Source organism: Mastigoproctus giganteus, chromosome 4, assembly GCF_048544385.1.
Source record: "Mastigoproctus giganteus isolate SK-2022 chromosome 4, ASM4854438v1, whole genome shotgun sequence".
NCBI classification, from domain to species: Eukaryota; Metazoa; Arthropoda; class Arachnida; order Uropygi; family Thelyphonidae; genus Mastigoproctus; species Mastigoproctus giganteus.
In genome coordinates this window covers 194,863,199-194,878,501 of record NC_143578.1, presented here as the reverse complement: position 1 = coordinate 194,878,501, position 15,303 = coordinate 194,863,199, and the positions used below count along the sequence as shown (strand labels likewise).

Sequence of the window (15,303 nt, the reverse complement as noted above, 5' to 3'; positions counted from 1 at the left end):
TATTTGATATACTCCAATATACACTTAGTGATCAATGAATTGTGACCACTTATGTAATACCATGTTAAGGCCACCATTTGCATTGATAACAGCCACACTTAGACATTGGGTCTACTAGATGTCTGAAGATGCCCATAGGGATATGCAGCCACGCTGCCTGCAAGGCTTTCCAGTGTCACAATATTGTGTCACAGTATTGTGTGTCCATATGCCTTACTTCCCATTCCAAAACATCTCATAGGTGTTCAATTGGATTGAGGTCAGGCAAATTTGGAGGCCAATCAAAATGGGTAATATCTTCACTGTTTTCCTTCAACCACTCATGAATAGTGCAGGCCTAGTCACACAGTGCATTATCATCTTAGAAGATCTCATTTCTGTTGGGGGGAAAATGCAATATAGTGTGCACATGGTCTCCTAAGAGCTGCCAGTTGACCTCACCAGTGGAACATTGGTCCATATGTACCAGGGGTCCTAGTTCTTCTCATGTCCCATATTAAGCAACCACTGCCACCTGCTTGGATAGTACCATGCACAGTGTTTTGAGTCTAATGACACCAGGGGTTTCCCCCATATCTGCCAGGAACCATGCATAATGGGTCCATGGACTTGTGTTGCTTGCACCACACATGAAGGCATTCATTGGCATGTTGCATCAGGTATTTGGACTCATCCAGCCAGCAACATTCATTTCCAGTTCTCCGGTGCCCAACTAGGATGTTGTTGACACTACAGCATTTGCCGTCAACAATGATCAGCAATGAGGAGAGGGTGTTTCTTGAGTCATCTGCTGTGAAACTCCAAAAGTCTGAGTGCGTAGCACATTGTCATATGGGATATTGTTTCGCAATCTCAGCTGTTGCTCAGCAATCTACCATTGAGTCTGTACAACACACTGCATCCTTTGCTACCATGAACATCCACCTTTGTTCATGATCACCTTCCACTGACAAAGTTGTAATCCTGTACAACTCTGTTGGTGGAAGGTGATTTGGCCCATTCAACACCATTCTTTCTATACCTTAACCACAGTGGGCTGTGAGCAACCAAGAAGACATGCCATATCTGATATGGAAGCATCCGACATACAAGATCCCCACAATTGTGCCCTTTTGAAACTCTGTGATATCTTTACTACATCCCATAACTGCTACTTTATAGCTTTTACTTGCATGACCAAATGCAGATTACCACTGCTATAACATAGGAAGCTGTTTGACTTTTTATACAGCAAACTATGTGGCATTATCCATTATTGAAGGAGTGGTCACAATTCAGCAATCAATGAGTGTATGTCCCGGGTCTCTTACAAGGATATTTAGTGATTGCATGATCCTGATTTTTTTTTGATTTTTTTTCAACTTTTCTGATATCACTTTGGATACCTGTTAAAAAAAAAAAAAAGTATGCACATTATTGTACAATATTCAACTTTGATGATTAAACACATAAAGAATAAAATCATTATGTACCCAAAATTTACCAGTTGTGTAGCTCCTTTGCTTTTTTTTTTTTTTTTTTTTCAAATTAGATTCAAATTGTTTCAGTATGTGACAGTTGAATATATATTAGAATGCGTACATGCAGAAAATTATATCATGGATTGTATTGTATTTTCTCCAGGATTTAAAAAAAAATGCACCAGCCTCTTTGTTTCAAAAGGCTTATCATGTTAGTTTGGATATATTTAGTACTGTTATGCCAGTGAAAAAATGTTGGAAAAAAGCACAGATTGGTAAGTCTATTAATAATGAAATAACTGTCCACATATGTTTATTGTTAGTAATTAGTAGTCTTATAAAGGAATTTTTTTTATCATAAAATTTCAAACAACCCCTAAAATATATGCAATTTAAAGATGTTATATACGTAGCAGCTTGTGACTTTTGTTGTTTTGGTAGCTGACTATATGCTTAATTTCATCTTGTACAAGTTATTGGTAAATGGTATTTTTAATAGGCTTTCCCATGAGCACAAAGTCACAATATCCTGCATTTTTTTTTTTATCTGAAGTGAAGTATTAGGCTAGAGTAAGAACTAGATAAGCAGTTTGCTTACATATTCTTCAATCTAAGAATTTATAAAAACTGTAGTTGATACTCTTATTGCTTTAGTGCCCATCTGGTTATGCATTGAATTTTGTGCATCATGTTATTTGAGCAGTGGTCAGTTCTGAGTTTTATGGTTTGACTATACTGTGAATACTTTTACTGTCTCATTGTAAGATAATTGCATTGCCTTCTTTTTCTACAACAGGAATTCCTTTTGGTGGTGTAAATAGTAGGCCTGATTTGTCCATCAAGATGTTATTCTAGCAGCTGCATGTAGAAGCATTTATTATACAGGGTGATTCACTACCAGTGCGACAAACTTGCAGGAGGTGTAGGGGGCACAAACACGAATCGGAATCACACATCATTGCAGGGTCCGAAATGCCTTCATCATGCGGTAAAGAACGTTGAACTGGAGGTCAAGTGAACAGCGATCCCGCTGGAAGTCCGCATTTGCGAACCGGTTCCCGAGGCAGTAGGATGGACGAGTATTCAAACGTTGAACTGGCCAACATGCACCTTATGGAGCTGCGGACTGTAATGGGCATGCCAGAAGATAATCGTAGATTATCTTCTGGTAATTTGAACCTTTGTTTAAGGGAACAAGAGCTGCTGAAGAAGGTAGCTATTCCTTGTTTTCTGGCTGCTTTTGCCACCTTTTCAATGATGTCTGGTGCCTCCATAGCCAGGTGGGCAGGAGCAGCAGTGCGTAGCACATGCTTCTTGATTAGACCGGGGTTCGAGCCCGTGACCACCGAATACAGAGGATGCGGAAAGGTCAGGGAATGACCACCACATATCCCCGGAGCAATATGGCCTTAGTCGCTAATGCTCTAAAAACCAAAATAACAACAACAACAACAATGATGTTTGGGACACAGGATATATATATGTGGGAGATATTTCATTTTTCTTCTGGATTCATTGATTTTTTTTTGGTCTGTTCTATTACTTTGTTTATCACATGAAATGGGTAACTGTTGTTGAGGACTACTTGTGTTATGGTTGAGAGTTCATTTTGCACAAGTTGGTGGGTGCCACATATCTTGAGGGCTCAAAGTATATGCGATTTCATTATCCCTATTTTCATGCAGTGGGGACTGGCTGAGTTGTACTGGATGATGAGACCTGTAAGGTATTGAACCATATCTTACCTGGTTCTCTTTATATAGCCTTGCATGAGGCAAGTTTTTGTTGTTTGTATTATAGAGGAGGAAGTAAGTCTGGTTCGTCCAAAGTGTATGTAGATATAATTTTCAGTTTCTATTTAATATTTAACTTGGGGGTTTAAATTGACTATAGAGTTCTAAATCCTCTGTATTCTCAACATTATATTAATGTGAGTGTATGCATTCCTTAACTTAACATTAGTTGTAATTTCTTAAGGACACTACTGACGCTATGCTGCTGCAACAGGATCTGGAAAGGTTGAACAGATGGGCTGAGAGGTGGCAAATGAAGTTTAACATTGACAAATGTAAAGTACTACATATGGGTAACAGTAACCCCAGAGCAATGTATCAACTCTGCGGTACTACACTGACAGTGGTGGAGAATGAAAAGGACCTGGGGGTAATTGTGCAGGCAGATATGAAGTTCTCTGAGCAGTGCAGACGAGCTGCAAGAGTAGCTCATGGTGTCTTGTCAATGATATACAGGAATTTTTCTAGCAGGGATAAGGAGGTGATTATTCCCTTGTATAAGGCAATGGTTAGGCCACATCTTGAGTACTGTATACAGGTCTGGAGGCCTCATTTCAAGAAGGATGTAGAGCTGCTGGAACGGGTACAGAGAAGGGCAACAAGATTAGTAAATGGAACAAAGGGTTGCTCTTACGAAGAAAGGCTTAAGTTTTGCAAATTACAGAGTCTGGAGACTAGGCACCGGCGAGGTGATCTGATAGAGGTGTATAAGGCTTTGAATGGTTTGAGCATGCTCAATGCCAATGGTATTCTTCATCTTTCTCAGAATAATCACCTCAGAGGGCATAAATTCAAATTGAGGAAGGACGGATGTCGGATAGATGTGCGGAAATTTGCCTTTGGCCAGCGGGTGGTTGGTTGGTGGAACCGACTTCCATCACTTGTTGTTGAAGTTGATAGCCTAAACAAATTTAAAGCTCAACTGGACAGGTATTTCAAACGAACGGAGGGGTGAAATGGGAGAGGGTTTTTTTTTTTTTTTTTGGCTGATGCTGAATAAGCTTGCTTTCTTGCATCATATGCCTCTACTAATGCTAATGCTAATTTCATAGTCATTTTCATGTTGTGAAGATGTTCTTATATCCCCCTCATAGCAGTTATGGTCTGAAGGTTGGCTTCAGCAAGAATTCTGAAATGTCACCTGCTAACAAATTAGTGTAGTACTGAGCTTGCATTATATGAGTTTAATAAAACCTATTTATTAAGAATTTTCACTTGGTATAATAGTATTATTTTGTTATTTCATATATATATATATATATATATTTATATATATATGAAATAACAAACTTTATGCTATATTTATATATATAGCATAAATTTTACCAAAAAAAAAAAAAAACTGGAACAGGATTGAAGTAGATTAGTTGTCAGCACAAGAGCACCTTCTAAAAAAACATATAACCTTCCAAATTTGTCATGAAAGCTCTATAGCTTAATAGTCATGGGGGAGAAACATATTGATGTAAAAGCAAGGCAGAAAACTGTCTGAAAAATACTTGTCATGAATGGTCTGAAAGCATATTGACTTTGTAAGAAACTCTTATTGGCCAAATCCATGAGGAAAAAACATTCGAAGTGTACTAAAAAATATGCTAACTGGACAGTTCAGTAATAGGAGTCTGTAATAGTCTCTGAGTGCAAATTTAACCACTATGGATCAGATAGGATTACATTCGTTGTAGTCCTAGTGTAGAGTAGCACCCTAATGCAGTGAATCAATAGTGAGGTTCCATGGAGCCAATTAGTTTGGGAATGTATAACAAGCAAAGCAGTGGACTTTGATACACTTTAAGTGATACTATTCATGGTGACTGCTACTACTATTTAAAAAATAAATAAAGAAATAATCCTTTGACCAGGGATGTAGAGATATATGTGTGTGAATTTTGCATGGATTTTCAAAAAAATATATGAAAATCTTAGTATTCCTCAGGCATGAAGAATGTCCCCATTTGCCTTATTAATTATTTTTTAATTGGAAAAGTGTGACTTTAAAAAATTCTTTAAGGCTCCATTTTGGAGTAAAAATTTAGGTTTAATAAAGTAATAGTGTTAATTTTATATAAAGCTGTCAGCTGTTGGTTGAGAAGCAAGTGAAAACTGCCTTAATTTTTTTTGGATAACAAGACTATTGTTTGCAAAGATAATTTCTGATATTATTAACCAATATACTGTCGAAGTTAAGAATAATTTTTTAAAGTTTCTCCTTTTCAATTATTTCTTGCTATTTAGCTGCAAAACCTGAGTGATGAATTCTGTATAACAACACAACCACTCTTGTGGCTTTAAAAATGCACCAAGTTGAAGGATAAAAGATTATTCTGCCTGTTATTAGAGACTACTTTCAGGAAACAGAAAATTGTATCTTTCAATATATTTGACTTGCAATGACTCTTCCCTCCACTTGCCATATCACGAGCTGTGTAAGTACAGCATTCCAGACAAGTGTAGGGCATTAATTAAAGCTCAGAGTGATCTTCTATAAAAGACATACAGACTTATGTCACAACCTTATGTTTACTGGAATTATTATATACAGTGTGTGTGTGTGTATATATATATATTATTATTTTTTTTTTTTTTTTTTTTTTTTTTGAGCACATTGGTCATAATAGCAATGTGTTCATGTGGCATGTGACATTTTCAGTAAATGTATTTACATAGTTTGTAATTTTTATTATCAATATAATATGGTATTTAATCATTTATAAGAAAATTCAGTTTATACAGGTAATTATTCCAGTTCTAATGCAAAATTCCTGATTACTTTTTCATCATTATTTGATAATCTATGAATTGTGAGCCTTAAAAGCTTAAAAAGGTTTTCTCTTCCAAATTCAATCATCAAGAGGGCTCTGTCATTATTTACTCTCTCTCTCTCTCTCTCTCTCTCTCTCTCTCTCTCTCTCTCTCTCTCTCTCTCTCTCTCTCTCTCTCTTTACATAGCATAACTATGGCTTACCTTGATTCATGTGACTGTCTGGTCTTCACATTGGTCTTGTTTTATTGCCATTTTGTCAGTGTCAAAAGGCTATATATACTCAAATCACACCATATAGTGGTAAAATAAGGAAATTGTAGAATTTTTTGAAACTAAATAGGGTAGCTCACAAATTTTTCAAATAATTTTTCATTGAGTGATCATTTGCTATATTTCATTCTGTGCATTACCACTTCAGTTGTGCTAAGGAGGATACAGTCTCAAATTATTCTAGATTAAGAGCTGTGAAAAGAAAGAGAATTTTCTGTAATGGTGGGGAATTTCCTGTTCACTTTGGTCTGTCTGCCTGTTCTGATTTTATTATGGGATTCAATAATAATTTTATGCCCATCTTCACCAGAGTACTAGTCTGAGGTGATGTCTTACGCTGTCATTTCAGCTGTTCAAAAGGTGTAGGTGAAAGGGTGTAGGTGAATTAGTTTGTTAGATGGTCAACCATTTAACAAACTAGTCTTCTGTTGGAATTGATGAAATTCCTAATTTCTGTTTCATGGCCATAAACTGTTTCTGATTTATTGTAATAACAGTTTGTAAAAAAAATCCAGTTTGATTTTAACAGCAAACTGGATTTCACGGTTGTAGGTTTTATATAAGGTCATCCCAATTCCAAAGAAGAATGGATCCACAGAACTTAAAAATTTTAAATCAGATTTTATTCATTGGCTCCGTCTTTCTGAAAACTTTGAAGAGAGCTTTGCTGAAGGTTCTGACATATCAAATATATCAAGTAAAGTCACCATTGAAAGCTATTCAACCTTCGCTTGACTGAACTGGATCTGAAATTTACTCAGCATGGGACTCAAAAAGAAATCTTCATACACTCTTTTTGATCTAATTGCATTCTTTGATTTTGTAAAAATTGCTTCCCTCATTCAGTTTCTTCAAAACTATTTCACTCACCATTAGATGGATATCTGCATGGCTTCTTGGTAAGTATTATAAGGAGATTTCTTCCCTTTAGAAATTCTGTAATCAGCATATTGGAATTCCTCAAGTTAGCTCAATCTCAGCATCCCTATTTTCTGCAATTTTTGTATCCTTCTTTCCAGTGCATAAAAAAATGCTTGCTCATTAAGTCATCCAGTGATTCTAATGTGTTTGATATTGAATGCCTTGAGTGTGGCCCAATCTAGGACTGATAGTTTTGTTGATTACATATCCATTTTTGTGTTGTTGCAAATTAACATGTTCAAACTCAATAAAAAAAAACAATGTGGGGATACAACTATTGTCAGTGAGCATCCAATTTCTTCAGGTGAAGAGATCAAATTCCTTAGGGTAATTTGTGAGTATCGCAAGTATTCCAGTCATGAATAAATGTCTGAGACAATGTGCTCTTCACACATTTTGAATGTTGAAGCTTGACCTTGTAAAGATCTTATACTAAAATAATATTCATTGTTCATTGTTAGGATTCTTGTATATACACTGTTTGTTGATATGGTCTGCTGCTTCTCTCTTCCAAGTATAAAATATTGGATTTTACTTACCCCTTCTCTCCCTCACATACACAAATTATTCAGAACTTAGAGTGTGTCCCTTTGATCCAATATTGGAGATATAGCATTCTGTAAGCTTTCTTCAACTTCTTTCTGATGTTAATGACCATGTTAATGTCTGGAATTTTCTTGTATGGCTTAAACTCCACTGGCTTTTGTAAGATGTTTTCCAGTTTTACATTTAAAGATTAAAAAACAGAGAAAGACGGATAACTACTTTACATAGCAACAGCTACAACGATTGTCCATTAAACTTGATGCTGAGTTATGGATAAAGAACTATTCATACTAGCAAAAGTGCCCAGCCCAAACCTTGAGTCCAGGAATCATATTAAACTTTATTGTAATCCATATTTTTTCTTTTATTTATTTTTTATTTATTTGTTAATCCTAGTTAACTGTATAAACTTGTCTAAGTGCCTGTGTATTTTATTTTTCTTTCCTTTTTGGCAAATTAAAGATAGATTATTATTGTTATATTTGATTTGTGGAAAGCCTCTGGTATCTGTATTGCTTTATAAATTTGAATATCTGCTTATTAGATGGTGTATATTGACTTTGCATTAGCATTAGTAGAGGCATGTGATGCAAGAAAGCAAGCTTATATAGCATCAGCCAAAAAAAAAAAAAAAAAAAAACCTTCCTATTTTACCCATCCATTCACTCCAAATATTGTCTAGTTCCACCTTGAATTTATTTAAGCTGTCAACTTCTACAACGAAAGATGGAAGTTTGTTCCCAGAGTCAACCATCCACTGGGTAAAGGCAAATTTCTGCACATCTATTTAACAACTGTCTTTCCTCAATTTTAATTTATGCCCCCTCAGGCGACTAACCTGGGCAAGAAGAAAAATCCCATCAACATTGAGCCTGCTCAAACCATTCAAGGCCTTATACACCTCAATCAGATCACCTGTGCCTAATCTCCAGACACTGTAATTTTCAAAACTTAAGCATGCACAATATGGCCTTAGCAGCACTTGTGCCATTACACAACATACCAACAACAACAAAACTTAAGCCTTTCTTTGTAAGAGCAATCCTTTGTTCCATTCACTAATCTTGTTGTCCTTTTCATTCCAGCAGCTCTACATCCTTCCTAAAATGAGGCCTCCAGACCGGTATACAGTACTCAAGATGTGGCCTAACCATTGCCTTATACAAGGAGATAATCACCCCCTTATCCCTGCTAGAAGGGCGCCTCTGTAGCCAGATGGGAAGGAGCAGCAGTGCACAGCACATGCTTCTTGATTAGACCAGGGTTCGAGCCCATCACCACCAAATACGGAGGATGCGGAAAGGTCAGGGAATGACCACCGCATATCCTGGAGCAATATGGCTCTAGTTGCTAATGCTCCTAAAAACCAAATAACAAACAAACCCTGCTAGAAAAATTCCTGTATATTTCTGAAAAATCCAGAAAATTTTGTATCTGACTGCACAATTACCCCCAGGTCTTTTTCATTCTCTACCACCCTGAGTGTACATTACTCTGGGGTTATGCTTCCCATATGTAGTACTTTACATTTATCCATGTTAAACTTCAGTTGCCACCTCTCAACCCATCTGCTCAACTTTTCTAGATTCTGTTGCAGTAACGTACTGTCGTTAACAACCCTGTCAACCTTTGTATCATTTGCAAACTTCAACATTAAGCCTGGTATTCCTTCATAAATATTACTGATAAAAAATATAGAAAACAACAATGCACCCAACAATGAACCCTGGGGGACTCCACTAATAACATTAGTCCATGAAGAGCAGTGTCCATTGATTACCACTCTCTGCCTTCTCCCACTCAACCACCCCAGTGTCAGTGCTTCCATTAATTTTTCCTGGAACAGAAGTTAAACTTCTGTTCCAGGAAAAATGGAGACCTGGAACAGAAGTTAAACTTCTGTTACAGGTCTGTAATTACTTGTATCACCCTTTGATCCACCTTTTTGAATTGGGGGTCACGTTTGCACATCTCCAGTCCATGGGGACCTCCCCTGAGTCCAAGGAAGTGCTCATAATTATGGCTAAGGGTTTGCTTACTTTCTTTGCTGCCTCTTTTAATATAACTGGATAGATCCCATCCACCTCAGGTGCCTTTCTTATGTTTATCTTCAACAATTTCTTCTCCACTTTGCTCTCAGTTATTACAAAATCATCTAGCTCACTGCCAGAGTTTAATTCACCTCTGGCATTCCCCTCCCTGAATAACTCCATGTGTGAATGTAGATACAGAATACTCATTTAGTTTGTTAGCTACCTGAGCAGGATCATCAACAGTTGAACCATCGATATCCAGTGGACCAATCTGATTCATCCCCTTCCTTCTAGAGTTTACATAATTAAAGAACTCTTTGCTGTTTTTCTTTGCATCCTTTGCCAAAGATTTCTTGTAATCTGCCTTTGCCAGCCTAACCTCCTTTGTAACTTGATTACAGACCAGCTTATATCTACCATAGGCTTTTGTGTCACCTGATAATTTATATGCATTCCATGCATTTTTATTCTCTGCCATGCATCTCATTAGTTCATCTGACATCCATTTAGGCCTAAACCTTGAACAATATTTCTTAGTTAGCATGAAAAGCCTAATAGCTTCCAAGATGAATTACTTGAACGCTTCCAATTTAGAATTTACTGTTGGTAACATCATCAGTTGGTCCCACTGTATAGAATTTAAAAGCTGTCTGGGGTCACCATAGTCACCTTTATGAAAGAAAAAACCCTTCCCTTTACCCCTGATGGTAGTTACATCTTTGAGTAAATCCCACACCAGCACACTGATCACTTCCAACTAGTGGTTCCTTTATATGCAGTTTCTTAATGCATGAAGAATCACTACCAATAATCAGATCAAGAGTATTACTCTCCCTCTTGAACATGCTGCTTTAGAAAACACTCGCCCAATAAATCCACAAAAGCCTTGCTACTGTGTAAGTGACAATCCACAAGTTCCAGTCAATATCTGCAAAGTTAAAATTCCCCATTATAAGATAAACTTATTTACTGGCCTACTCTATTTCTGTGTACAGTTGTTCATTATACTAATCAGAGTCATTAGGCCTATAACACACTCCTACTTTCAATTTTGCTTTCCTAGTGCTTATGTCACACCAACCTGACTCAACATTGCACTGTCCAGCTGTGTCAACTGGATGCACTTCCTTAGATTTTATATTTCTTAACAGCATAACCCCTCCTTTCTTCCTTATCCTGTCTATCCTTCTTGTACACATTGTACTCCCCAAATTCCAATTCTGCATTCCTTATATCTGTGTGACACCATGTCTCTGATATCCCAACAATATCTGCATTTGATGTTTTGGCCAGCACCTCAAATTCTTCAAATTTATTTACTGAACTCCTAGCATTGGTATTCACACAAGTATACATGTATGAACTGGTGTGGCGCCTCCGTAGCCAGGTGGGCAGGAGCAGCAGTGCATAGCACACACTTCTTGATTACACCGGGGTTCGAGCCCATGACCACCAAATACGGAGGATGCGAAAAGGTCAGGGAATGACCGCCACATATCCATGGAGCAATATGGCCTTGGTTGCTAATGCTCCTAAAAAACCCAAAAAATTAACAATAACAAATGAACTGGTGTACACTCAAGTATACATGTATGAACTGGTGTACACTCAAGTATACATGTATGAACTGATGTACACAAAAGTATACATGTATGAACTGATGTACACAAAAGTATACATGTATGAACTGATGTACACAAAAGTATACATGTATGAACTGATGTACACAAAAGTATACATGTATGTATGACTTGCATGAACTTAACTATGTGATAGCTTATTATAAGATTGTAAGTTTGCATAATTGACTATAGGCTGCTTGATAAGTGCTTGCCGATGAAAGAAATTATGTAGCATATCTAGAAATATAATTAAAATATTTGTTTTATTGTTATAGTAACAACCAGAAGGGCAGATAAATCAAGCAACAGCATAAACATAGCAATTAAAGCTGTTCTGAACCCTGTAGTTGATACATTTTCTTGCCTGCCTTGTGATGATCAGTGTGATGGAGTTAGTGCTGTGGGATCAGCATTTGCACAAGCATGGCTGGATTATTTATGGACAAGAAAAGTCAAATTTAGGTAAGATTTTTAAAGTGTCCATGTTAATTAATTTTCTTACATGGCAATGTCCTTTGCCACATCTGCTGTTTTCTTATCCTTATGGGTAATCAAAATAATTTGCAAATATAAAATCATTAAAAGAAAATAATCATTAATTTATCACTGATTTTAAATAACTATGAAATATACAGGTGACTTTATTCATTGAAAACCATTTTATTTGGATCTAATTTTCTAATCCCTGCAGTCTCAGGAATAAAACTTTAAAGGACTCTAGGTGCATTTTTGGAATTTATATTAGCAACTTTGAAATATTCAATTTTAACCCCAAATATCATGTAGCAGAAAGGTTTCATTGTGAAAGAGTACTAAAGAAATGAAAATTCTGTGTTTAAAATACAGAGTTTATTCTCTACACAGTTTGATTTATGTGATGCATCAACAAAAAGACCATTTGGCATTTTTAGTTGAGCAGTTTGAAGGGTTGCCTCCTTAATCATCTGAATGGCCATGCTGATTGCCCATCCATATGAACCTGCCATAACTACTGAAACAAGACAAATATTATTTAAAGTTCCTAGGAAAAAAATATGAGCTGTGCTACACTTCATATTCAAGATTTTAGAGAGATTTTGCAAGCTATTCAGTATGTTACATTAGGCATGCTCATATGGGTGATTGAGTAGGCAGCTTGTTTTGTAAATTTGCTTAACTAAATGCTATACACCATTTTTTTGTTGTTAAATTACATTAACTGACAAAAGAAAATTTACAAAATTTTCTCTGTACCTTAACCGCAGAACTTCCAGTTTTGTAGTAATTTTTCAAATGAAAGCTTTCTGCTCCAGAAATATCGTGGTAGATTACCATGTTTGAGATTAAAAAATGTAGTTACAAATTTGCCAACATAAATTTTGGGCTAAGGTGAAGAAAGCCAACACGAGAACTATGGGAAACTTCAGGAAACTTTTACTGGTCAAAAGCATTTCCCAGTAGCGAAGCTTCTCCCTGCATTCTCGGTAAACAGATGGTGCGTGTTATCGGTAGTGGCAGTAGAAGTCGATAACGATGTATTGATTAGTTTTTTTCTCATTATTAAAAGAAGATTATCGGAGTTCATGGATGGGCTGAAATTTACTTATGGGTACATAAGTAAATTTCAGCCCTCCAGACTGCCTCAACCTTAGGATGTTTATCCTCCCCCCCCCACTGTTTTAACCCGATACGAAAACAACTTCTACAGACAGTGTGTGTTATTGGTAGTTGCAGTAGAAGTCATTTTCCTATTGGGTTAAAACAGTCTGGAGGGTGTACCCGTAAGTGATTTGCTTTTAATAATGAGAAAAAACTAATCGATACATCATTATCAACTTCTACTGCCATTACCAATAACACACACCATCTGTTTACCGAGAATCTAAGGACAAGCTGCAGTACCGGGAAATGCATTTGACCGCTAAAAGTTTCCCGTGGTTCTCGTGTTGGCTTTCTTTACCTTCGCCAACTTTTGGAGTAAGTTAAAGTTTTAGTTTTGAGACTGCACTGATTAAAAAAAAATACATGCAGATATAAAAAAAAAGTTCAGTGAATAAAAAACTATCCTCTATATCTTTTTATATTTTTTTAAATAAAAAGAATTACAGGGCTTTATAAGATAATTATGTACATTTTTTCACCCTTGTAACTAGCAGATGGCTCTTCCACACTGGAGAAAAGACCTCAGTTGAATCCAAAAATCCATTTTTGTGGATTTTTTTCACTGTCACCAAATTTAGTGTGGTGAGGGCTGCAAAGCTTCCTCCTCCCTGATACCACACCAACCATAGATTGTTTATTTTAGATAAAGTTCCTTGACATTTTAATTGAAAACAATCCAGTGCAGCATACACCTGTTCAAAAAGAAAGTTTTTAACCAGCCTAAGGTCAACCAGGTTTTCACTCTTTGTAGTTTTATTTTTCAAGATGGGACACATCACATTTAAAAAAAAGCGGCCCCATTCCAGAAGTCACAGTCAGATATCAATACTGATTTTGGGAAATGTCACCCAAAACTTACATTGCAATATGTTCAGTGATGCTTCATACTGGGTGCTGTCTGTGGCAACTTAGTCAACACAATACATCAGTCTTCTGCCACTCATTTGGAGAGATCTAGGTTCAGTTACCATCGCTGACCAGAGAAATTTCTAAAGTCTACTCCAAATTGCAGTTACCAATCTCAGGCAGAGGGAGTTAGGTTCCCTTCATGGGGTGTTCCAGGTTTTTCAGCCTGTACAACATGCAAATCAGCCTGAGAATATACATTTGTGTGCAGATAAATACACAATAAAAATATGAGCAACAAGCTCTGGTGCTGTTAAAATAATGCTGCTCAGTGCCATTTTCACTCAAATTCTTGGAATTAGAATAGGTTAGGATCCTAAGATGGTTGAATAGTCACAGAGAAATCTCCCCCACGCCAGCAATTCCCAATTAGGGGCAAGTTACACGAAGCCTCATCAGCGAGTATGTGAAAAATAATAATAGTATTTAGCAATTATATAAAACAGAATTATGAGTAAGCAGCTTAAACGATGATATTTGTGATATAAAGTAAATTTCCCTATGCACTACAAATATAAATAGCAGTTACATTGACACGTGTGTTCATTCTTAATGTGCACACAAGCACCTTCTCAATCAGGGAAGGTGCTTGCGTCCCAATGTTATTACTGTCATAATTATGACTGGAAAAACCAGCTTGCGGTTGCTTCATTATTTAGTCCACTTACTTCAGTACTCATTGCCATAATTGCTGGGAATTTGCCAATACATTTTTCTCGTTCTGTGCTCAATGCTGAGGTGGCAGGCAGAACCAGGTGATATGTTGAGGTGGAAGACAGAACCTGTGCTCAATGCTGAAGTGGCAGACAGAATTAGTTGCTAGTGGTGCCTCATACTGAGACCAAGAGATAAGTCAACTAAAAAAAGTTGGGAACTGCTGCTCTACACCAACCTAGGTGTCTTTCCCTGAAGAAAGCTAATTGAAGATGGGAATATGCACACCTTTGTGCAACACCATACTGACCTTATGGATGCACTAGAACTGTGGACCAAAGACCTCAGAACAGCAGGTAGAACATCAATGTAATTCACAGTATTAATCACTTACACTTGCAATAAAAAATAGAAGACATTTTTTTTAACTTCCCTTCATATATTATCTACACCAACCTAGGTGCTGTGAGCTCTGCTCACAAGAGAAGAGAACATTCGATGTGTTACAGATCAGGCCAAGGTTTCAAGCTTTTGTGATCGAGTAGGGCTCAGCAGCACAGAAATAAATTTTTGGAATTAGGTACCAGCATTTCTTCATTCACAAGATAACGTGGTTTACATCTTACAGTGTACCTTAAAAGTGTAAGCATATGACATTAGATAAGGATGTTATGGTGGTAGAGTAGGTGCGGC

The 15,303-nt window shown here is 36.8% G+C and overlaps 1 protein-coding gene across 1 annotated transcript in view; it reads left to right on the top strand.

The window, feature by feature from the left end:
- LOC150087297 (uncharacterized) overlaps positions 1–15,303 on the top strand; it is a 184,869-nt gene that overhangs the window by 145,068 nt on the left and 24,498 nt on the right. The window contains exons 8-9 of the mRNA XM_090372440.1: positions 1,624–1,735; positions 11,685–11,871. Of these exons, the coding sequence (XP_090228566.1) occupies positions 1,624–1,735; positions 11,685–11,871 (299 nt within the window). The remainder of the gene's footprint in view (positions 1–1,623; positions 1,736–11,684; positions 11,872–15,303) is intronic.